This window comes from Dermacentor albipictus, chromosome 8, assembly GCF_038994185.2.
Source record: "Dermacentor albipictus isolate Rhodes 1998 colony chromosome 8, USDA_Dalb.pri_finalv2, whole genome shotgun sequence".
NCBI classification, from domain to species: domain Eukaryota; kingdom Metazoa; phylum Arthropoda; class Arachnida; order Ixodida; family Ixodidae; genus Dermacentor; species Dermacentor albipictus.
Genome location: NC_091828.1, coordinates 50,987,434 through 51,011,505, shown reverse-complemented (window position 1 = coordinate 51,011,505; position 24,072 = coordinate 50,987,434). Strand labels below are relative to the sequence as shown.

The following is a 24,072-nucleotide window of genomic DNA, read 5'->3' as shown; positions in this document are numbered from 1 at the left end:
TGTAGTGTGGTCGCCTCAACGCATAAAGGATATTTCCAAATTAGAATCCTCTCAGAAAAAAGTTACGACCGTATGTTTTCACCGTCATCACACGCACATGCTTTATCAATGGACCCATTGTCGTTTCATTGCACGTGTGACCGTCTAATCTTGCAGGACAAAATCTAAGAGTAAGGAACTAAGACTCTAGTTCAACAAGATTGTTGACCTACATTACAGCACCATGGTGCTGTGCTCTCTGAAGTCCGTTCAAGTGATGAGGACCTGGAGGAGACCGTGCAACTTTATGGCCGGTCACCTGTATGAATGCACTGGTGTATCTTTAGGGCATTTCTGAACGAGAATCTCTGAAGGTAGAGTGGGCACTGAAATGGCTTCTCGCCTCATGTGTCTCCTGAAGGTGCTGCAGTGTGAGAAGCTCTGAGAGCATGAAGGGCACTGATATGGCTTCTCGCCTGTGTGGGTGCGCAGGTGAACTTTCAGGTCATACTTTCGTGAGAAGGTCTGGCAGCATGAAGGGCAGTCAAATGGCTTCTCGCTTGTGTGAGTCACCAGGTGCGCTTTCAGGTCATACTTTCGTAAGAATGCCTGGGAGCATAAAGGGCACTCAAATGGCTTCTCGCCTGAGTGAGTGAGGAGGTGCATTTTCAGGTCGCCCTTTCGTGAGAAGCCCCGAGAGCATGAAGGGCACTGATATGGCTTCTCGCCTGAGTGAGTGGGGAGGTGCTTTTTCAGGAAGCTTTTTCGTGAGAAGCCCCGAGAGCATGAAGGGCACTGATATGGCTTCTCACCTGTGTGGCTGCACAGGTGGTCTTTCAGGGAGGTTTTTCGCGAGAAGCTCCGAGAGCATGAAGGGCACTGATATGGCTTCTCGTTTGTGTGAGTCACCAGGTGTGCTTTCAGGTGATATTTTTTTGAGAAGCCCCGAGAGCATGAAGGGCACTGATATGGCTTCTCGCCTGTGTGGGTGCGCAGGTGAACTTTCAGGTCATACTTTTGTGAGAAGCTCTGAGGGCATAAAAGGCAATGAAACGGTTTCTCCTCCGTATGGATGCGCAAGTGGTCTTTCAGGTGAGCCTTATCCGAGAAGCTCCGAAAGCATGAAGTGCACTGAAATGGCGTCTTGATTGTGTGGGTGAGCAGGTGGGTTTTCAGTATCTGCTTCTGTGAAAACCTCCGATGGCATAAAGGGCAATGAAACAGTTTCTCGCCAGTATGGTCGCTGGCATGTTCTTCCAGAAGAAATAGTTCATCAGTCTCATAGTCACAGAGCTGACATCGGTGGAAGCATCCTTGCTTTGAGTTGTCACATTTGGCAGTTGATGCAGAAATTAAAGGCCTTGATGCTGCACAAACAAAAAAAATAAATAAGAGTTGTTAAGACATGGCAAAAAAGAACACAGAGGCTAAATTTAATGACAAGCAATCTTTTTCATTTGATTTGGGAGATCTTCAGGGTGATTTCAAGTACGATGAAACAAAGAACTCCTAACGGTTATTTTTATTTACTCAGTAGCCACCACAAGATCACCTATGTATAATTTGCACCATACCGACTCTGTGTCAGGAAGACTCGGTATCACTACAAAATCAATGTCTTTGTGAATAAATAAAGCTACTCCGCCGCCCCTACCTCTTCAACCTGTCACATCGCAAGACAGAGTATAATTAGGAGGCACAAACTGGCACAACAAATTTGTTTTATACCAGACTTGATCAGTTAATTTCCTCTTGATCACGCACTGAACTTTGGCAACATTATCTTAAGTTGAGATTTGAAGGAGTCGGCTAGGAAATGCTGCAGTTTTTCCCATATAACCTGCCAACCCGCATCCTCTTTCAGAACAGCCCAGAAAGAAAAAAAAATAATATGTGCGTATAACCCATGAAAATAACTGCATACACAACCCCCAGATGTGTACAAAACAGCATCCATTATGGGATTAACTACTTGTCCATGTCGTATCTTAAGCCAATGACTGTATACTGTTTCCCGAGATGGGAGGTGGGCCGTTGATCACAGCTTATCGTGACCCAAGTTCAACTCTGCTAGCACCATGTGCACTATACCTGTTAAATGCAAAATGGCGACCCACGCAGAGGAGGAAAATGACCGACAGTGGAGGAGAGAAGGGAGCTTCAACACACAGGGGTGGAAAAAGGGTGGGATTCCCAAGGAGATAGCGAAAGTGTGAGTACTCGAGAACCTTGCGCTGAAGTGTGGCTTTGTGGCAGGGCAGGCTGTGTTGTCATGGAGCGAAACTTCAAATCCAAATTTCAGTCATTCACACCCCGATCCTGACCTTACAGTAAATTTTTATAATGTTTGGTGCGGCTCAGAGCTGCAAAAATACGGCAACTCCTTTTGGAGTGCACTCTGCTCCTTCCTTGTGCTTTGCCATCACAAAATAGCGGTAAATGATTGCTGGAACCAACAAGGAATAGTACGCTCCCATTTCAAAGCGCAGTGGATTTTAACACACTAGCAGGCGAAGGTATTCTAGTATTTGCAAAGGGAGATAGCAAGCACCGTCGGTGGCTCCGAAGGAATGACACACACTAATTTCATACTGTGCCCAACTTACCCTTCGGCTGCAGGGAGAGCGTCCACATATATATATATATATATATATATATATATATATATATATATATATATATATATATATATATATATATATATATATATATATATATTGCTACGGGGTCGTATTCCTACTGACTAAGAGCCGCGCAGGAAGAAGACGAAGACGACGATTGGAAGCTAGCGCGGGCTGTTGCCTCTTGGTCAACTGCGGCGTATTGCCTTGTAAATATACTTGTAAATAGATTTTCGTCGGTGTCTTCCTACGTAACATATTTGGTGGAGGTGGACGTTCCCTGTACCTCGTCACGGAGCTTCGCAGTGGACGGTCCGTCGAGCCTACCTTCATGGCTCCCGGCGACGCCAACCCGACTCCACCGGCTCCGACACCTGCTGCCACTTCGACGACCTACATCACCCTCTCCGCTCCCCGTGATCCTGGCGTATTCTCGGCAAAAGATGGGGAAGACGTCGAGGACTGGATCAGCCTTTACGAACACGTCAGCCGCAATAACCGGTGGTACCCAACTATCATGCTCGCCAACGTCGTCTTTTACCTCGGTGGCACACCTCGAGTTTGGTATCGGACGCACGAAGATGAGCTGACCAGTTGGGATTCGCTTAAGCAAAAGCTTCGAGACTTGTTCGGCAACCCTTACGGTCACCAACTTGCCGCGCAGAAGGCGCTTTCCGGTCGTGTGCAGACGTCAACGGAGCCCTACGTCACGTACATTCAGGACGTCTTGGCTCTATGCCGCAAAGTTGACGCACACATGACTGAGTCCGACAAGGTCTCCCACATCCTCAAAGGCATTGTCGATGACGCCTTCAACTTGCTCGTGTTTAACAACGTCGCGACGGTGGATGCAGTTATAAAAGAGTGCCGCCGCCTGGAATTCGCTAAAAGCCGACGTATCGACCAACAGTTTGCCCGTCTGCCCAACACCCCAGCGACATCTTCCTGTGCCGACGCTCCTCGTCCCCACAACACTGGCGATGTTACCAGGATTGTCCGGCGTGAGATCGAGGCCGCCTGTCCGGCTGCGTTCGACTCCAGCCCCTCCAATGCACCTGCAGTCACTGTTTCCCTGATCCAGGCAGTTGTCCGCCAGGAGTTCGCCAACATGGGTATTCACACCATCTGCTCGGCCCATCGCCCTGATCCCCACCCGGCATCTTCGATTCCACCCCGTCCCGCACCATCTTACCCTCCACGTTTCCGCAACCCCTCTGAATGGCGCACTGCAGACGACAAGCCAATTTGTTTTCACTGCCATCGAATTGGGCACATTTCTCGGCACTGCCGCAGTCGCTGGAGTTCCCTGAACCAGTCTGGATATACTGCCTACTCTCGCCCCCCAGGTGGCCCTTCTCGTCCCTATGCTGCCCGCTCAGATAATGCCGCCACCGATTCTCCTGCGCCGAACCGCCCCTATTCTCGTTCGCCTTCGCCCCAACGACGACAATCTCGCTCTCCCCAGCCCCGTCGTTCCTATTCGCCGACTCCCTTCGGACGCCGCTCCCAGCCGGAAAACTAGACGATGCAGCGCCTCGAGGTGACGCTGCATTGCTCCCTACGCCGCCAAATCCTCTCCTGACGTTGCCCACCCATCTGAACCTTCTTGACGTGCACGTCGACGGTGTTCCTGTATCAGCTCTCATAGACACTGGGGCGCATTTGTCGGTAATGAGCGCGGATCTTCGTAACCGGCTGAGGAAAATAATCACGCCCGCCACGACGCCTGTTGTCCGTGTCGCCGATGGCGGAACAGCCCCCGTAATTGGTATGTGTGCCGCCCGCGTCTCCTTCGCCGATCGCTCCACTACCGTGCTATTCACAGTCATCACTCACTGTCCCCACGACATCATCCTCGGCCTCGACTTCCTCTCCGCACATTCTGCTCTCATCGATTGCTCCGCCAGTACTCTCCGCCTCGACCTGCCTGTTCTGGATCCCGCTGAAGAACACCTTCCTCGCCTCAGTTCCGTCGACTTCGTTCGCTTGCCACCTTCGGCACTGACTTACGTTGACTTCGTGTCATCCCCGCCAGTGCCCGACGGTCACTACATCGCGGCTCCTATGCAAGACGTCCTCCTTACACACGGGATCACACTACCTCATACTATTTTATCTATTACGGCGAATTGCGTCTGCCTGCCAGTGGTCAATTTTGCCTTGACGACACAAGTGCTGCCACGCGGGATGTCTCTGGCCCAACTTTGCTCATTCGAGGATCACTCTGTAGCATCGATTTCAGTAGACGACAATTCAACCGATCCTCCTCTACCATCGCAGTCGGCGACTTGTACCATCGCCAACTTACAGAACATGATTGCACCCGACATGCCGTCCGAGCACGCTCGTGCGCTCTACCGCGTTCTCATTTCCTATCAAGATATTTTTGACTTTAACGATCGTCCTTTGGTCCAAACAACAGCTGTTAAACATCGCATTAATACCGGCGATGCCCCTCCTATTCATCGCTGCCCGTATCGAGTATCACCGGCTGAGCGTCAAGTGATTCACACCGAAGTTCGCAAAATGCTTGCCAAGAACATTATTGAACCGTCCTGTAGTCCATGGGCGTCACCGGTTGTGCTGGTAAAAAAGAAGGATGGCTCATGGCGCTTTTGCGTGGATTATCGGCACCTTAACAGGGTTACCAAAAAGGACGTGTATCCCCTACCTCGGATTGATGACGCCCTTGACTGCCTCCACGGTGCTCGCTATTTCTCCTCTATTGACCTTCGCTCCGGCTATTGGCAGATTGCCGTGGACGATCTCGACCGCGAGAAGACTGCCTTTGTAACACCCGACGGTCTTTATCAATTCAAGGTGATGCCGTTCGGCCTATGTAACGCTCCTGCCACTTTTGAACGCATGATGGACTCCCTTCTTCACGGTTTCAAATGGTCCACGTGCCTGTGCTACTTAGACGACGTTATAGTATTCTCCCCAACATTCGCTACGCACCTCGAGCGCCTCTCAGCAGTCCTGGACGTTTTTCGGCGAGCCGGTCTGCAACTCAACGCATCGAAGTGCCAATTCGGCCGTCGCCAGATTACCGTCCTTGGACATCTCGTTGACGCGAACGGAGTGCAACCGGACCCAGGCAAGATCCATGCTGTTACGCACTTCCCTGTTCCGAAGTGTGTCAAGGATGTGCGCAGCTTCATCGGCCTTTGCTCGTACTTCCGCCGTTTCGTCAAAAATTTCGCGGCCATAGCACGACCACTAACCGAGCTTTTGAAAAAAGACGCCCCTTTCCAGTGGGGCGATAACGAGGCCTCTGCATTCTCGCTTCTCATCGATCTTCTCACAACGCCCCCCGTTCTGGCCCACTTCGATCCTTCTGCGCCTACCGAAGTCCGTACTGATGCCAGCGGTCACGGAATTGGCGCAGTACTGGCACAACGCCAGCGTGGCCACGACCGTGTTATCGCTTACGCCAGCAGGCTCCTCTCGCCCGCGGAGCGCAACTATTCCATCACTGAGCGTGAGTGTCTGGCCCTAGTTTGGGCGGTTGCGAAGTTCCGCCCATACTTATATGGCCGACCCTTTTCCGTTATCACAGACCATCACGCGCTTTGTTGGTTATGCTCATTGAAAGACCCTTCAGGAAGACTTGCTCGCTGGGCCTTACGCCTCCAAGAATATTCGTTCTCTGTCACCTACAAATCTGGCCGACTACACAAGGACGCTGACTGCCTGTCTCGCTACCCGGTAGACGAGCCTGACGACGCCGACAGTAGTACCGCCGACGGCATTTTCTCTGTGTCTGCCTTCGCTAACATCGCCGATGAGCAGTACCGAGACCTATCGCTGCGAGTACTCATCGAGCGTCTGCGCTCTGCACCTACCGACGCATCCGTTCGCCGATATGTCCTCCAGGGCGGCATTCTGTACCGAAGGAGCTTCCTCCCTGACGGCCCTGATCTTCTTCTTGTCGTGCCACATCTACGACAGACTGTGCTCTTTCAGATGCATGACGCACCCACTGCAGGACATCTTGGCGTAACCCGCACGTACGACCGCGTCCGCCGCCGCTTCTATTGGCCTGGTCTTGCTCGCTCCGTCCGACGCTATGTTGCTGCCTGTGATCCCTGCCAGCGTCGGAAAACGCCTCAGGTGCTACCTTCCGGTCATCTCCAGCCGATCGCCGTCCCTGTGGAACCGTTTTTTCGTGTTGGATTAGACCTCCTCGGTCCCTTTCCCACGTCATCCTCTGAGAACAAATGGGTAGCCGTCGCAACTGATTACGCCACCCGATACGCTATCACGCGGGCTCTACCTACCAGTTGCGCCACTGACGTCGCGGACTTTCTCTTGCGTGACATTATCTTAGTGCATGGCGCCCCGCGACAGCTGCTTACTGACCGCGGTCGTAACTTCCTCTCGAAAGTTATCGCCGACATTGTGCGTTCCTGCTCTATTCAACACAAGCTGACTACCTCATACCATCCTCAAACAAATGGCCTGACAGAGCGCTTAAACCGTACCCTTACCGACATGCTGTCCAAGTACGTTTCGAAGGACCACCACGACTGGGACGTTGCCCTTCCTTACGTCACCTTTGCTTACAATTCTTCCCGGCACGACACCGCCGGATTTTCTCCATTTTATCTACTCTACGGTCGCGAACCGACCTTGCCCCTTGACACGGTACTTCCTCCTGCTGCGACCTCAACAACCGAGTATGCGCGCGACGCCATCGCCCTCGCCGATCATGCACGCCAGCTTGCCCGTGCTCGACTGACGGCCTCGCAAACCACGCAGCAGCGTCAGTACAACGCCCGCCACCGTGACGTACAGTTTTCGCCTGGTGCACTCGTGCTCCTGTGGTCGCCCTGTCGTCACGTTGGACTTTCCGAAAAGCTCCTTTCGCGATACACAGGGCCCTACCGCGTGCTTCGCCAGGTGACGCCTGTGACTTATGAAATTGCTCCTGTGAGCTCAACCTCGTCATCTACTCTGGCGTCCAGTGATGTCGTGCACGTCAGTAGGCTCAAGAGCTACTACACTGCTTCAGAGTCCAGCCTTTAGTCGCTCCGGGACGGCACTTTTGCCGCCGGGGGTAGTGCTACGGGGTAGTCTTCCCAATGACGAAGAGTCGAGCAGGAAGAAGAAGAAGACGACGATTGGAAGCTAGCGCGGGCTATTGCCTCTTGGTCAACTGCGGCGTATTGCCTTGTAAATATACTTGTAAATAGATTTTCGTCGGTGTCTTCCTACGTAACAATATATATACACACGTGTGTGTGTGTGTCTGTGTGAGGATGTTACAAGTCCTCTTTAGAATGAGGCGATGGGTAGTGCCACCAAGCTCTTGTTATTTTAATGCCCAGTGCCATACCTATGTTAACAAAAGGAAAAAAACCATGGTGAATTCAAATAAACAAAGTTTCTGAAACTCTACAGTGAATTTTGTTTTTTTCCACCACCATTGTTTCTAGTTTACCTATTTTTCTTTTGCCAAGCTTCAAACCACCTTTTACTAATCTCTATTGTGGACATGTTTACTTTCCCCATGCTCTCGCTGAACACAAGGGCGTCAAGGAGGACCGTGATTCCTAAATAGACCGCTGGGCAGATATCTTCACATTCTAATAAAACATGCTCCATCGTTTCTCTAGCTTTACCGCAGCAAGCACATGCTTCTTCTTTCTTATATCTCGCTTTATAAGTGCGTGTTCCAAGGCATTCTGAACTCGCTTCGAAAAGTAATGAGCTTCCCTTTGAGATATCATAAATTGTTTCTTTCCAGATTTCGTTTTTTCCTCTTAAGTAGTTACTCATGGTAGGTTGCTTTTCCATTGCCGCCACACAAGATTATTTCAGCCTCTGACTTTTCGCTTGACATTTTTTGTAGCTGTGTTGCTCATCACACAGTCCGCATACTTGCTGGTAATCTTCCTAGTTCTTTTCCTCCACTGTGAATCAATGTTTTTCCTGTACAGATATCTCAACACTCTCCCAGCCCATTTACTTTCTTCCACATTCCTCAGTCATTCTTCATGATTAATTTTTCTGTGAGCATCCCTCACTTCAAAACTTGTCCAGCCCATATCATCCTGGACAGCTTCATCTGTTGTCCTCCCGTGAGCACCCAATGCGGAAGTCCCACTGACCTTTGGTTGCCATCGAGTCCTGATTGTAGCCCTGATTTCAAGCAAACAATCGCATTTCCAAAAGTAAGTCCTGGAACCATTACACCTTTGCACATACCCTGCAGCACGTCGTATCTATTGTATCCCCATAGCCCTCTGTGTTTCATTATGGCCGCATTTCTCTTCCCCTTTACTTTATTCTTTTTTCCTGTTTCCATATATTTATTGCCTTTATTTATCTGTATACCAAGATATATTTGTATTCATTTACGCAAGATATTTCCTGGCACGGTATTGTCACTGCCTGTTCGCTGTTTTCAATGAATAGTGTAACACCCCATTTTTTAACGCTAAATTTTAGACATAACTTATCGCCTTCCCTTCCATAGAATTAGCCAGACATTACATGTCACTCTGTGTGTTAGCTAGTAACACAATGTCGTCCGCATAAAACAAACCTGGAAGCTGCTGCTCTACTACTGTACCGGCCTGTTTGTATGAGAGATTAAACCCGATATGACTTCTTTCTAGCTCTCTTTCCCTCCTCACCGTGTACATCATAAACAGCAGTGGGGATAATGGGCACCCCTGCCTCAGTCACTTGTTGATATCAACTTTCTCCTTGCTCCTCATTCCTTCTCATTCAATGCAAACGGTATTTTCTAGGTAAATCTCTCTCAAAAGCTCTAGACAATTGTCACCTAAGCCTTCCCCTTCGAGAATATCCCACAAAATGTTGTGGCCTACGTTGTCGCTCCTGCAATTTCTAAAAACGCCACATACAACTGTTTCTTTTCTACTCTGAACACTTCAATAGACTGAGCACGGATAAAAAATTACAATCCAGATGCCTACATATTATTAAGCCATCGTGAAGTTCCTCTAATATGCCATTATTATTCTCTGCCCATTCTTCCAGCTTTAATTTAATTGCCTGCATTGCTAACCTGTATATTACCGATGTAATGGTCAACGGTCTATACGAGTGAATTCTATCTTTCTCCCCCTTACCTCTATAAATTATATTTATTTTACTTTGTCGCCAGCTGTCTGGTATTCATCTATCTTTTAGACTTTTTTCTACTGCTTTCCACAGAGCTTTTTTACTTTTTGGACCTAGTTGATTGATCAGCCTAATGGGAACTTTGTCTAGCTCTGTGGCTGTTGGCTTCGGAATTTTTTCTTGGGCTTTCTTCCAGCTGAAATTTGTCAGCACCAGCTCCCATTGCCTTGGAAAGATTCGGCTGTTATTTTTCCGAGGCAATTTAATGCCGCGTTCCCTTCCAATTTGTTTCCATCTTCCTCGAGGATATGTTGTATTGTTTCAGACTTCCTACCTAATAAGTTTATGTGGTGCCAAAATATTCTAGTTGCGGCCTTCTTTTTCTCCCATATTTCTGACAAACAATGTTCACTTTCACCTTTTATCATTGCTTGCAGCACTATTTGAACCACAGACTTTTTCTCCCGGTATATTTCCCATTTACTGGCTACTTCATCCTGGGGCGACTGCGCCTTCTTTGCCTGCCTGCGCTCTCGGGATGCTTTCTGTTGTACGGCGAACGCTTCTCGTATCTCTCTGTTCGACCAGCTTTTCTGTTACTCTTTTTCCTTTCCAATGAATAGCTGCTTCTCTTTCCGCATTTCTTTTGTTATTACATTTGGAAGCTCACTATATTCCCACCCACTGCTTGGCAATTTGCCAAGTTCTTCCTAGACTCTTGTGGCTATAATTATTTGTTCAGCGTTCGAATTTGGACTGGACATTTTCTTCTCCTTGCTATCTTTCGCAACTGCATATCTCAGTTTCAGAATGATGTGTTTATGGTCACTTCCTATGCTTCTATACCCTTCCTCGTCAATGACCATTTCTCTAATCTTATCATAAATTCCTTGTGTCAACAGGCACTAATGTCGATTGCCGGTTTCCCAATTCCCCCGTGGTCTGCTTGTTGCTCACAAACATCTAGTATTGACTTCTTGTTGTTGTCGGTATAGCCATCTAGATCCTGTGCGTGGGCATTCTTGTCACCTAACAGGACAATTTCAGCATCATTCCCGAAACCCTTAATATCAGAACTTAGGCATTCCACTAAGTGATTCTCGAGTACTAATCTATTACTTTAGCTTAACTTAATATTTGTCCTTAGTGTCCCTTTAAGCTCAAAACAAGTTCACCAAATTTACATGATCAAGACGGCTCTATTAGTCCGTTTAGTATTTGGCAGTGGATTTGCAGGAGGTCCAATAATAAGAAGGCATCCCTGCGGTAGTTTGTTAGAACGCGTGGTGTGAATCCTCAGGTTATGTTATAGGAAACACTGATGTCTAGCGTGACCTTAACACGTTTCAAAGCAGAAGTTAAGGATAATGAGCATGGCAGAGGACTCGCAACTCTCATTAATAGGATGTTGGCATATATTAGGAATGATCTTCACATGGCGGATTGCAAGATTGAATATATTATAGTGGAGCTAATTTTAGGTCGGCAAAGCTTATTGCAGATGCATTTAGAATCCTTGTTCCAGTTTCATTTCATTTCATTTTATTTGTGCCCATTTACAAGCAAATGGAGGGGGCCAAGGTAAAAGCTGCTTATTGGCAGCTTGAGTGGTCCCTGGCCCCCTTTACATATTGGCAGACCGATGGCAAACAACACTTTCAGAAATGAAAAAAAATAAAGAACAGTGAATTACATCAAATAAATTACATTTCTTTCATTGAATACATATGGTTTTACGGAACCATGGTGATTTAAATGGTAGTTTTCACCAGAGAGATGAGCTCCGATGGTGTCAAGGCATGGATGTCAATGCCGGCTTCTAGGTAAGAATTTAGTAGCCGTGGCAAGGTACTTGCGACCATTTGATGGCCGTAATTTGTCCTCAAAAAGGGTATGAGCCAATTTTCATGGCTGCACGTCTCATATGTGGGTGTATTCTCTTTTAAGTTTGCTATATTTGTAATTAGGTTCCTTCTATTTTTTACCTGAAAGTAGTAGGTGCGTAGGAGGGTTTGTTTGTACAGATGATGACTTTTTGTTATGTTGTACTTGGTAAAAAGACTCTCAGTGTGCGAGTTGTATGGCACATTTGCGATAGCGCGTATTATCTTTTTTTGCATCAATAGTATTTTAAAGTGATTGGAAGCTGATGTCGTGCCCCTTACAAGATGGCAATAATTTACATGCGAGGCAAACAGTGCGTTACAAATGATCTATTTAGCTGACGTTGGTAAAAGGTAGCGATTTCGATGTAGTATACCTGTTACGCGGCTCAATTTCTGGAGTACAAAATCCACGTGAGCGTCCCATTGCAACGTGTCGGTAAAATATACGCCAAGTACTTTTACCGTGTAAACAACCTCTATTTTCTCAGAGTTGTAAAATATGTTGTGGGTCAATGGAGGACATGTACCTCTTGTTTTAAAGATGACTGCTTGTGTTTTATTCGAGTTTACTTTTAAAAAGTTGTCCTGGCTCCATTTTGAGAGATGGGTTAATAGGTTGTTCGCTGCACCAATGAGGCCTGTAAAAGAGTTGTTTGATAAAAAAACACTCGTATCATCTGCGTAGCTTATGAATTTTGCTTTTCGGTGGATAAGAACTATGTCGTTTGTGGAGATGTTAAACAAAAATGGGCGAAGGATACTTCCCTGAGGGACACCTGTTTGTATTTTTCGTGTAGATGATATGCTAGTGTTTATAGCCACATATTGCTGTCAATTTCTAAGGTAGGATGTCAGTAACTGAAGAGGAAGGCCCCTGATGCCATATCTTTCAAGCTTAAGTATTAGGAGGTCATGGTTTATGCAGTCGAACGCTTTTTTGAAATCCATGAATAGACCAATTACGAGTGACTCACTTTCGCGGTTCTGCAGTATACATTCTTTCTGTGCTACTAGTGCTAATTCTGTTGATTTACCTTGTTGAAAACCGTATTGAGCGTCTGTTATTAGTTTATGTTTATTGCTGAAAGATGTCAATTGGTTAAGAATGATTTTTTCAAGACCTTTAGAAAACTGCGGGAGAATAGATATCGGACTGTAATTTTTTCAATCAAGCTTGTCACCTTTCTTATATAACACAATTACTTTTGCAATTTTCATTTTTTCAGGAAAAGTACCTGATGTTATGCATAAGTTATAAATATAAGCTGACACAGGTGCAATGTCACAAATGACGTGTTTGATAGGTCTTATTTGGAGGCCATCAGCATCGCCGCTACATGAATTTTTCAGTTTGAGAAAAACTCAACAAACCTCGGTAGGTGTTGTCGCTTGGAAAAAAAATAGTGTCCATAGTTGCAGGGAATTGAAATGTACATGGTGGGCTTAGTGATAAATGGGAACCAGTGTCTGTAAAGTAATCATTAAATGCGTTAACTAAGTTATCTCCGGTTAAAATGCATCCATTTACAGAAACTTTCTTTATAGGTTCAGTGTTCTGTTTACGTCCCATTAGTTCATTTAACTTGTTCCACATCTTCTCTGTTTGTCCCTCGCATGAAGAAAAAGTACGTAAATAATAGCGATTTCTTGCATTTCTTAGCTCTTTATTTAATTTATTTCTAAAAACTTTGAAGGATTTTAGATCCTCGCCGATCCGAGATTTTATGAACCTGGCATAAAGCTTATCTCTTTTCTTAATTTTTTTTAGAAGCTCTTTGGTCGTCCAAGGTTTTCGATAAGCTTTGTGGTTTCTTTTCTTATGTATGAAATGTTGCGCATAAAGAGCTGAGAATTTCTTTAACAAGATGTTGTATGCTGCTCTGCCTCGTTTTGTCGAAAAATCACCTTCGAAGATACTTGTCTCAAGGCATCTTGAAAGGCAGTTAATGTGTGCTCGTTCACCTTTTCAGTTCTCTACCTTTATAAGATATAACAAAATGGCTAGTTTTTTTACTTTGCTGTAATACACTAAAACCCACAGATACGTTTTTCGAGAACCAGAAAAGAAAAAAAAGTACCGTACCTATTCGCATAATGATCACATTTTACTGTAAAAAAAATTGACGCAAATTCAGGGGTGCCATCATTACACGGTTTAAATTACCTGAGAAAAGAAAAAAATTTTTCATCCCGCATTTGATGTGGGATGAAAATAAGTCAACAAACAGGCGGCTGCTGTTGTAATAACGCGGGACACCAAAACAAAAATGGAGGGCGGCGGAGCAAGCCGCACGCGCCGAACGAGATTTATTATTTTTCCCAAGTACATTATGCGCATTGAAACAGTTTCTTCCGTATCAGTAATGAATAGTAATGTTAATATCAGCAGGTCTGTGGCAATAACGTAGCCATGTCCACTTGCGGGGACAGAAACAGAGATGGGCATGCTTAGCTGCCAGTGACATAGAAACACATGGTGGGTATGAAGCAGAAATTCTGGCATTTGTCTTCACTACTATCCTAATACGGCACGTTTCCGCTAAGGGTGGGGGAATATCTTATCTGTGTTACAAGCGTCCGTGTATGAATAGCGTACACTTCTAATGTATCACTGTAAACGTGGCCACTATCGTTGCTGCTTGCCATTTGTTGCGTACCCACGAGTGCAGACGAGAAGAACCGAAAGGCGCCTTTTTTGTGGTTGTTGACCACAACACTTTAAAAGCCTACAAATAATAAAGCCAACGCAAGTTTGGTTGTAGCTTTTTTTTTATGGAAGTGCGGAAAGTTTTGAAAGGAATGAAATGAGGCATCTGCTTAAGAATATTCGGTGCGTGCAGACCGCTTGGTATGTCTTGGAAGAGTCGTTTGCGTAGCATTCGACAGATGGTAAGCGCGATCATCCTTAGTTTGACTTGGCACACGACATATCGCTGCAGCAAGTGCGGGGTGCGATCATTACAAGGGAAAGAAAAAAATCTAATTTTGACGACAAAATTCAGGGGTACGATCATTACGCAAGTGCGATCATTATGCAAGTAAATGCCATACCAGCCGGGAAAACGTAACTGTCAGGAAGGCCGCAAATTGCCACAGCAGTGATAAAAACAGCTCTGAATGGCTGCCATTACAGTTATTAGACATCTCGGTGCTTCTACCTTGACTGGGGACAGAGTGTGCAGATGTGTGTAACTAAAGGACACACACGATGTTCCATCAAAGTGGCCACTTTCAACTTTATTATGCTTCACTGCAAATCTATGCAAATGCTTCATTAAAATTAATAACACTAAATTTCTCATGAAATAACAATTAATTGCATTATACACCAAACTGATAAGCTTGAGTCCCTAGTGAGCACAAGTGAAATACAATGTGCACTTCAGTGATCTCGCTATACTGCACACTATAATATTATGTATATCAAATGAAATGTCATAAAACAAGCGACTCAACTATACCTACTATGAAGCTGTATGCCTAAGACACTAGTGAATACCATCATTGGTATCAATCCAGCCGTAATAAAACAAACACATTTTTGTAACTATAACTATAACAAAATGTGTTTAAAAATTCAATAACTATAACATAATAACTAGGAGATGTTAAAGGGCCCCTGAAACGGTTTGAACAGATTTTGTACACGCGTAGGGTACAGCTTAAGTGAAACATTTGCACCACAATTTAAGTGAAGTGTTACGTATTAATGGAGCTACAAGCGATTACAAGTTACCCTCCTCCCTAGCCATGCTTTTCCTCCTCAACTCGTTTGCCGAGCGATCGGGGCTAAGCTGCGCTTTCACTGGTTCTGCGTCACAATGCGAAGTCACATCGTCCATTTCCGGTTGTTTTGGAGCCCGCCCCCGCCCGCGAGAAACCTCTCCGCTAGCCGCTTGGCTGTCGACCCCAAGCGAGAGCTACGAAGTAGCGTGCGTTGCGAGCATTCTGTCGTAACGCAGAAAGTGTCTGGTATTCCGGTAATCACACACTACCTGAATATTTCGACAGAACGATGGAGGCATAAACTCAAGTTGATGAAGGAACTTTAGCGTAGACATACGTGAGCTGCTTGATCGGTCTCCATGGTCCAGCCACCCGTTGGCGCAGAGCTTAACCAGCCAAAGAAAGAGCTAATATTGCTCCAACCAAGTGTAAAACATTTTAAACATTTACAAAAACAATGTGTTAACAATTATACTCCACCAAAGCAATTACACCAGCAGCAAAGAAGATTACATTTTGTTACTGCTACTGTGTGTGGTTGAACTCTGTCACCAGGTGGCTGCGCCGTGCAGACCATTCACATTTGCGCTTCTGTTCATCCCCTGATACCACACGCAAGGCGACATGGCCAGGTCCTGTCCCCTTGTACTTGCGTTTACCCTAATACTGGACTCGAATGAATGAATGAATGTTTGGTTTTTATTGGCGCAAGGTCGAAGTATGGCCAAAGAGCGCCATGTTAGTGTTGATGAATTCGCAATGTAGTTATGAGTTCAATGAGGTTGATGTGACGTGGCTGTAAAGGGGCCTTAAAAATAGTCGCTCTAGAGTGCGTAAAATCTATCTGTTATAAGATTATGTCAATGATAATAACATGTTCTATGAGCAATAAAATCCATCGTAAGAGAATGATGCATTATAAAAGATATGTGAGTTGGTAAAATTACCTGGTGCACTACTGACTCGCCAGAGCCCTTGAAACACAAACGCCTGGAGGTATGTGCTATACAGTATGACTATCACAGCGGCATCCTCTCAAGAGAGGAAACGCTATGAATGTGTGGGACTAATAACGTGTAGGACAACATCTTTGAGGAAACCTAGGACACTGTTTGTAATAAAAAGCGGTTCTGGACCGAGAAACATTACGGGATGAAGAGGAATGTGTTGACGGTATGCTAAGGAAAAATGTCTCCTTCTCTCAGATTCGGCTTTCTGACACTCCAGGAGGACGTGGAGCAGTCAGCCTCTCCCCGCATCTGCCACAGGTTCCAACCTGTGGCAGATTCCGAGGGTCATTTCCAGTGAGTAAAAAGTTATGGGTGCCAAATGTGTGTCCTATTCTAAGACGACAGAATAGGACATCTGTCCGGCGTGATTTTATTGCAGAAGGCCAGAACCCTAATAGTGGCTTTATTACGTGCAGCTTATTATTTGTTTCCCTGTCCCACAAGCGTTGCCAGTAGTTTCGCAGTTTCCTGTGCAAGAAGGGCCTTAGATCTGTAACAGGGACTGCAGCAGTAGGATGAACAGAATACGATGCAATTGATGCGGCCATCTGATCCCCCAGAACGTTACCTTCGATGGCCCTATGACCCGGCACCCAGCATATGATGACATGCTGGTTACATATATATGCTTTACACAGGACGGAATATAGTTCATTGATTACTGGATTTTTGTGCTTACAAAATGACATCAAAGCCTTCACAGCGCTTAGGGAGTCCGTATATATAACAGATTATTTGAGTTTTGTTTTCCTTATATGCATTACAGCCGACAGTAGTGCGTAGGCCTCAGCCGCAAAGATGCTTGTTTCCGGATGCAGTACATCGGATTCCGAGAAGGATGGGTCGACGGCTGCATAGGACACCCCCTCATGTGGCTTCGATGCGTCTGTGTAGAACTCCGTGCAGGAGTGTTTGTATTGGAGTTCCCGGAAATGCATTTGGATTTCAATCTCTGCAGCGTGTTTTGTAACTTGCAGGAAAGATATATCGCATTGTATCATCTGCCACTCCCAAGGAGGCAGCAGCTTAGCTGGAGGCATTAGGCGGTGTTGAGGATTGGGACATCCATTTCAACACTAAGCTCCCTCACATGAAGTGAGAAGAGCTGTCTTATAGAGGAACGATTACGAAAGAGTGTATCATATGTCATATCGTTAAGGGTATTAAAACACGGATGTTCAGGATTAGAGTGGACTTTCAGGAAATATGTTGGACTGATGTATGTTCTCTGGAGATGGAGTGACCACTCATTTGATTCGACATACAAACTTTCAATGGGACTTGTTCTGAAAGTGCCAGTGGCCAGTCGAATTCCTAAATGGCGAACCGGATCTAGCATCTTTAGCGCGCTCGGGGCTGCAGAATGATAAATCACGGCACCGTAGTCCAATCGTGATCGAATGAGGCTTTTGTGAAGATTCATCAAACATTTTCTGTCGCTGCCCCATGTTGTATGGGATAAAATTTTCAATAAGTTCATTGTTTTTAAGCATTTCACCTTGAGATACCTTATGTGTGGAATAAATGTTTAGAGTCAAGTATGATGCCTAAGAACTTGTGCTCTTTGTTCATAGGGATTTGCTGGCCATACATTTCAATATTGGGATCTGCAACGAGGCCTCTCTTTCTTGTGAAAAGCAGGCAAGAACTTTTGTTCGGGTTCACTTCAAATCCATTTTCGTCTGCCCATTTCGATACATTGTTCAAGCCCTGTTGTACCTGCCTCTCAGACACTGCAAGGTTGCAGGATTTGAAACTTATTTGTATATCATCTACGTAAACAGAATAAAATATGGCTGGCGGTAACGAAGCACGAAGGGTGTTCATTTTCACGATAAAGAGTGTGCAGCTAAGCACACCTCCATGAGGTACACCATTTTCTTGTGTAAAAGGTCGCGACAATACATTGCCAATTTTCACGCGGAAGGTGCGTTTGGACTGATAGCTTTCTATTATGTTTAGCATATTTCCACGGATGCCCATCCCCAACAAGTCTCGCAAGATGCCGTATCGCCACGTCGTGTCGTTCGCCTTCTCCATATCGAGGAATATCGATAAGAGCTGTTTATGTAGAAATGCATTGCGGATATTTGCTTCAATGCGTACATGATGATCAGTCGTGGACCGCCCTTCTCTGAAGCCACACTGATAGGGATCAAGCATATTGTTCAGTTCAAGGAAATGTATTAGTCTACAATTAATCATTTTTTCGAATAGCTTACAAAGACAACTTGTAAGAGCTATCGGGTGATAATTTGCTGCCAAGGAAGGGTCTTTGCCCAGCTTGAAGACGGGAATAACAATAGCTTCCTTCCATGAGCATGGGAGGTATCTGGCAGCCCAGATAGAATTGAAAAGTGCCAGAAGTGTCATTATTGTGTCTTCATGTAAGTTCTTAATCATGTCATAGATGATTCTATCAGCTCCCGGTGCTGAGCTTCTACATGTGCTCAATGCAGCTTTAAGTTCGGCAATGTTAAAAGGACGGTTATATGGTTTATCCGGACAGCATTTACGATCAAGTGTCTTAAGTTCAGCTAAGTGTTTATATTTGAGGAATGATTTTGTGTAATGTGTGGAGCTTGATACATGTTCGAAGTGTTCGCCCAGAGCGTTCGCCTGGTGCTCCAAGGTAGTCCCTTGGTAGTCCACTAAGGGCAGAGGGTGGATTTGTTGCCCCTTTATCTTTCTTACACCATTCCAAACTTTGGACTCTTGCGTGTAGGAAGTGATGCCCGAGAGAAACCTCTCCCAGCTAGCCCTCCTTGCCTGTCTCCGTGTGCGCTCTCCTTGTGACTGTCAGCTTAAATTCTATGAGGTTTTCTGCAGTCGGGGAGCGACGCAGCAAACCCCACGCTTTGTTTTGTTTCTTTCGTGCCAGTCTGCACTGTTCATTCCACCAGGGTACCCGTCTTTTACAAGAGAGACCTTGTGTTTGGGGAATGAACTTTTCAGCTGCGTCGATTATAAAACAAGTAAAATATGCTACTGCTTTGCCTATGTTAAAATCAGTGATAAGATCTCGTTATAAGTAAGTTGCTTCCTTAAAATCATTCCATTCGGCAGAGGCTAGTTTTCACCGTGGTGTATGTAGGGGGCATTCATGTTGAGGCATTGAATTTGACATTACAGGGAAGTGGTCACTTCCATAGGGATTTTTTATTACATGCCATTGCAAGTCCGGGAAAATTGAAGCCGAGCCGATAGACAGGTCTATTGATGAATATGAATTATTATGATTATAATAAGTTGGCTCCTTCTTGTTGAAGAGGCATGCACCAGAGTTCACAAGAAAATTTTCAATGAAACGACCTCTCGCGTCACATCGCAAGTGTCCCCACATGGTGTGGTGGGCATTAAAATCGCCTGCGAGTATGTAAGGGTCCGGAAGCTGGTCAATTAGGTTATAAAAATCACTTTTTTCCAAATGAAAATTAGGGGGTATGTATAAGGAACATAGAGTGATCAATTTATTAGAAAGAATTGCTCGAATTGACACTGCCTCAAGGGGCGGGGTGTCTGAAGGGCGACCTGGTAACATGCTACGGACTTGTCTACAGCAACTTCTGAAAATGACTGTGGACGATATTTCCTTGTTAATGCTTGATATATCTAAAATATCGTAATAAAGTAATTTATGATAAAGTTTCAAACTATTGCTACACCGCCAGACGAGGTATTCGCCTCATTGTGGTCTTTACGGTAGATGGCGTATTGACAAAGAAAGTTTGTTTGTGTGCATTTAAGATGTGTCTCCTGAACACACAGCATCTTTGGGTTATGTCTGTGTAAGAGTTCTTGAATGTCATCGAGGTTGTGGATAAGACCTCTAATGACATGAAGGTACATTGTCGCCCTATATAGAAGTAATTTTTGCATACTGAATGAAATACAAATCGAATAGTGCCAGAATTGAAACAAATGTAGGATATGTTCCAAACTGTTTTTGAAGAATGCACAGCTATTGTCAAAATATGCGTAAAACAATGTACACATTCCAAGTGTTAATTCCATTCGCAAGCTCCTGTAATTACATCACATTATGTAGCATAGTTTACTAAAAGCACTAACGGATCACTAGGAACAAATGAGGAAATCACTCGCATACAAAGGGCTCTTCAGAGAGTGCAAATGATCTCTCTATAGACAGGAAAGTCTAGCTACCTCAGAAGTGTATACTTCCTCTACTATGCACTCTCCTGTTTTATGCCTATACTATGCCCATGGGGGTGACATTTGTCAGACTTTTGCTTCACTTTGAGGTTTATTAGTGCACAGGTAATGTTTTAAGTGTTTGAAGACTATTAGAAAATAGTTGTATTGACAAAGCGCCTACGTTAACATATCAAATATTTGCACACCCTTAATCAAAACAATAAAACCTGGTATTTATTATTTTAAAAGCATGTCCTGTGCATAATTTTGTCGGTGAGGTAACTCCTGATGAGAGACTGGCACAACTGCGATTCAGAAAGAATCTTTTCAAATTTCTAAAAACAGGATTGGCCCAATTTCTTGCCTTCTGCACACAGATGTATTACACAGTGCAGGTTCATCAGCCAATTCAATATATAAAGTTTACACAAATATTTCTACAAAGATATGTCACACTAGTGCTTATAGAAATGCTGGTACATTAGTTAAAATGTAGGAAGGAATTAAGCATAGTGGACTTGACATTCGACTCAAACCCTAAATTACTTATGTTACTTATAGCAGGTTCTTTCTGTGCTAATAATGAATTTCCAACTGCCGTCACTTAACTTCTTTTGCAGCCCCAGATACAATAAAGTGCTAACATCCCTATATGCATGCTGTCAATAAATTATTGAAATATCAAGAACAGACAATGAATACTCAACAAACACTGGCATTTATTTGGTGCTCTGGCAAAACAGACAGTGGAAAGCTTACTGAACTATCAATTCCTCTAAAAAAGTACCCATTTGTAAAAAAAAATAAAGGCACAAATAGAATAAGATCAACAGAATCCACGATGAACCATGTAGACCAGAACAGAGAGCCAACAAATACATGAATTGGTCTAAGAGAACAAGTTCATACGTACCAAAAAGAATACTGAAAAAAAAAACGGAGCCTAAAGAACACATCATTAAGACATCTGTAGAGTAACAATAATCATTACAATAAACATACATAGTTTGTTGGGGCATGCAAACAGTAATTTGTGAGATACGAATAAACATCGATTACTTTTCGACTAATGAAAAGCCACAATATAACAAAGCAAATAGCTGTTTTTGCCGACTTCTTTTAATTAAAGTTTAACTTTATTTTGATTTTTTTCTCTGCTACGGCTTTATGTGGGTCATTTCACATAATTCCTTTTGCTCTGTGTTTGATAACATGTTGAGAAAAGAAATATGGTGACCCTGCAAAAGTGTTTCAGGGACCCTTTAAGAGCAAGCTTGAGCTTGGGGGCTCCCATATAAATGTATGGGAAAGGAAAAATCGTTTTTCTTGACAACTACAGCCCCAAACCTCATGAGGCTTGTTGCATATAAAGGAAATAGAATCTAGTGACTGTTGGTAGTGAATTTTTGATTTAGGCCACCAGTCCTTTATTAACAATTGTTGAAAATGACGAATTTTCAGAAAACGAAACTATAGAGTTTACATCTAACTGAGCAATGAAAAATATCACAATTCTGTAAAATTCCACAAGTAGGACATCTATAAAGTGGACACAATTGACGTATTATACAAGGCGTTAAAATATGCGAATAATAGTGAGTCTGCTAGCGGCATGACGAACAGCTGTCTGAACTTTGCTTGCTTCATCTTGCACATCTCTGCTTGCTTCGACCGCCACTATGCGGAGGACTATGCTTTTTCCATTTGTCGGTTGCGTGGCATTCCGGTACATGTGAACTTGGATTCCACCTTCAACGGCACGTGTGATTTCGTATCACACGAGAACCTGCTTATTGACGACGACGAACTTCATCGGTGCTGGTCGAACAGTGGATGGCGGACTACTGCTGCAACGCTCACGTGGTCACAGGAAGATATAAAGCCAGACTCGCGGCTTCTGCTCTTCAGCGGGTCCGGTAGCAGCATGGCGAACGGCTGTCTGAACGTTGCTTGCTTCATCTTGCAGGTAAGCAATAGACACCGTGTACATTGCTTCAGAAGTGATGATCGTTGTTTGCTGCTGCTGCCAGACCCAGAGTGCGTTTTGTGTACCTTTTTTTGTTTGCTGCATTCCTTGAGAGTATTGCTAATTATGTCGGGTGATGTAGAGTCAAACCCTGGCCCATACACAAAAACTGAACATATGCTCACGGAACTGCTAGAAGGCCAAACACGAATAAGCCAAGATTTAGTAAGTCTGACCGCTAAAATTGATGCATTTGAAGATAGGATCTCGAAAATAGAAGCGTGGGCGTTGGCCGCCGCTGGCATCGACCAGCGTGTGTATACTCTAGAAGAAACAGTCGACGGCCTTAGAAAAGCCATCGAACTGCTGGGCAGAAAAAATGACGATTTAGAAAACCGATCACGTCGGAACAGCGTAATAATCTATGGCCTGCCTGAGCCATCGCTTGAATCCCCTGAGCAACTACTTGCCGCTGTGCTGAAGCTCCTTTCCACGAAACTGAAAATAGAATGCAACTGTGTTGAGCACTGTCACAGGCTCGGTGCACAAAAAAATGGGAAGGTGAGTCCTATCATACTTATGTTGCTCGATTTCAGAGTGAAGACTTCGATATTAAGGAATGCTTTTAAATTCAAAGGGTCAGATACTCATATCAGTGAGAATTTTTCTTTCTCTGTGTGGCAGACATGCAGAGGTCTGTGGTTAATTCGGTCGAGCTTAGGAAAATGAACAAGGTTCGATTGAGCTTTGACATTCTGATAGTAGACAGCGTCTGCTACTGATGGGATGACACCAGCAAGTCGCGTATCAAAACTTCCAGCAACATACCCACTAGCAGCACAGAGTTACTTCGGTATAGATACAACCTAGCCCCTCTGAACATAAATGCACGCAGCCTATTGAACAAGCTAGTTCACTTCAATTGGCTAATTGAATGCCATCAACCATCTCTGATCTGTGTCACTGAGACCTGGCTAAATGACTTGGTCACGGAAGGTGACTTTGTGCCTCCTAATTACTCTGTCTTGCGATCTGACAGGTTATGTGGTAGGGGCAGCGAAGTAGCTTTATTTATTCACAAAGGCATTGATTTTGTAATGATAGCGAGTTTTCCTAACACCGAGTCGGTATGGTGCAAATTATAAATAGGTGATCTTGTGGTGGCTACTGGCGCTTTATACTGGGCTCCTGATTCTGAAAAAAAATATATATTTCCAGATTGTTGTGATTATACATTAAAACACAAGCTTCACAACTGCAAATTGATCCTTGCTGGTGCTTTCAATACTCCATTTATTAACTGGAGTACATTGGCTTCGTATGGTCACGACAGGCCGATTTGTGACTCACTTATTGACTTGGTTTTGTCGTTAGATCTGACACAGATTGTTAGTAGCGTTACCCAAGAGAGCTCGATCCTAGACCTGATTTTCCGTAACCAAAGGTCACTACTAAATGGATAGGACTGCCAAATCATAGAAGGCCTGTCCGATCACAAGGGAGTTCTGCTGAAGGTTGATGTCACTTGTGAGTGCAATAGACTTGATTTTCAGATTGTCAATAATTTTTCCCATGCTGATGACAATTCTATTGGTAATATTCTAGCATCCTCTTCTGACGCTTTTCCACAATGT

The 24,072-nt window shown here is 44.6% G+C and overlaps 2 protein-coding genes across 2 annotated transcripts in view; both read right to left on the bottom strand.

Moving 5' to 3' along the window:
• Positions 1–51: 51 nt before the first annotated feature.
• Positions 52–8,726, bottom strand: LOC139049247 (gastrula zinc finger protein XlCGF57.1-like). Its single transcript, XM_070524618.1, has 2 exons — positions 8,714–8,726; positions 52–1,346 (listed from the first exon to the last, which is right to left on the bottom strand). Exons 1-2 carry the CDS (start codon positions 8,724–8,726, stop codon positions 295–297), a joined length of 1,065 nt encoding a protein of 354 aa, XP_070380719.1. The 3' UTR covers positions 52–294.
• Positions 8,727–21,173: 12,447 nt separating this feature from the next.
• LOC135896023 (gastrula zinc finger protein XlCGF57.1-like) overlaps positions 21,174–24,072 on the bottom strand; it is a 127,607-nt gene continuing 124,708 nt past the window's right edge. Inside the window, exon 5 of the mRNA XM_070523387.1 lies at positions 21,174–22,936. Coding sequence (XP_070379488.1) covers positions 22,785–22,936 — 152 coding nt within the window. The 3' untranslated portion in view covers positions 21,174–22,784. The remainder of the gene's footprint in view (positions 22,937–24,072) is intronic.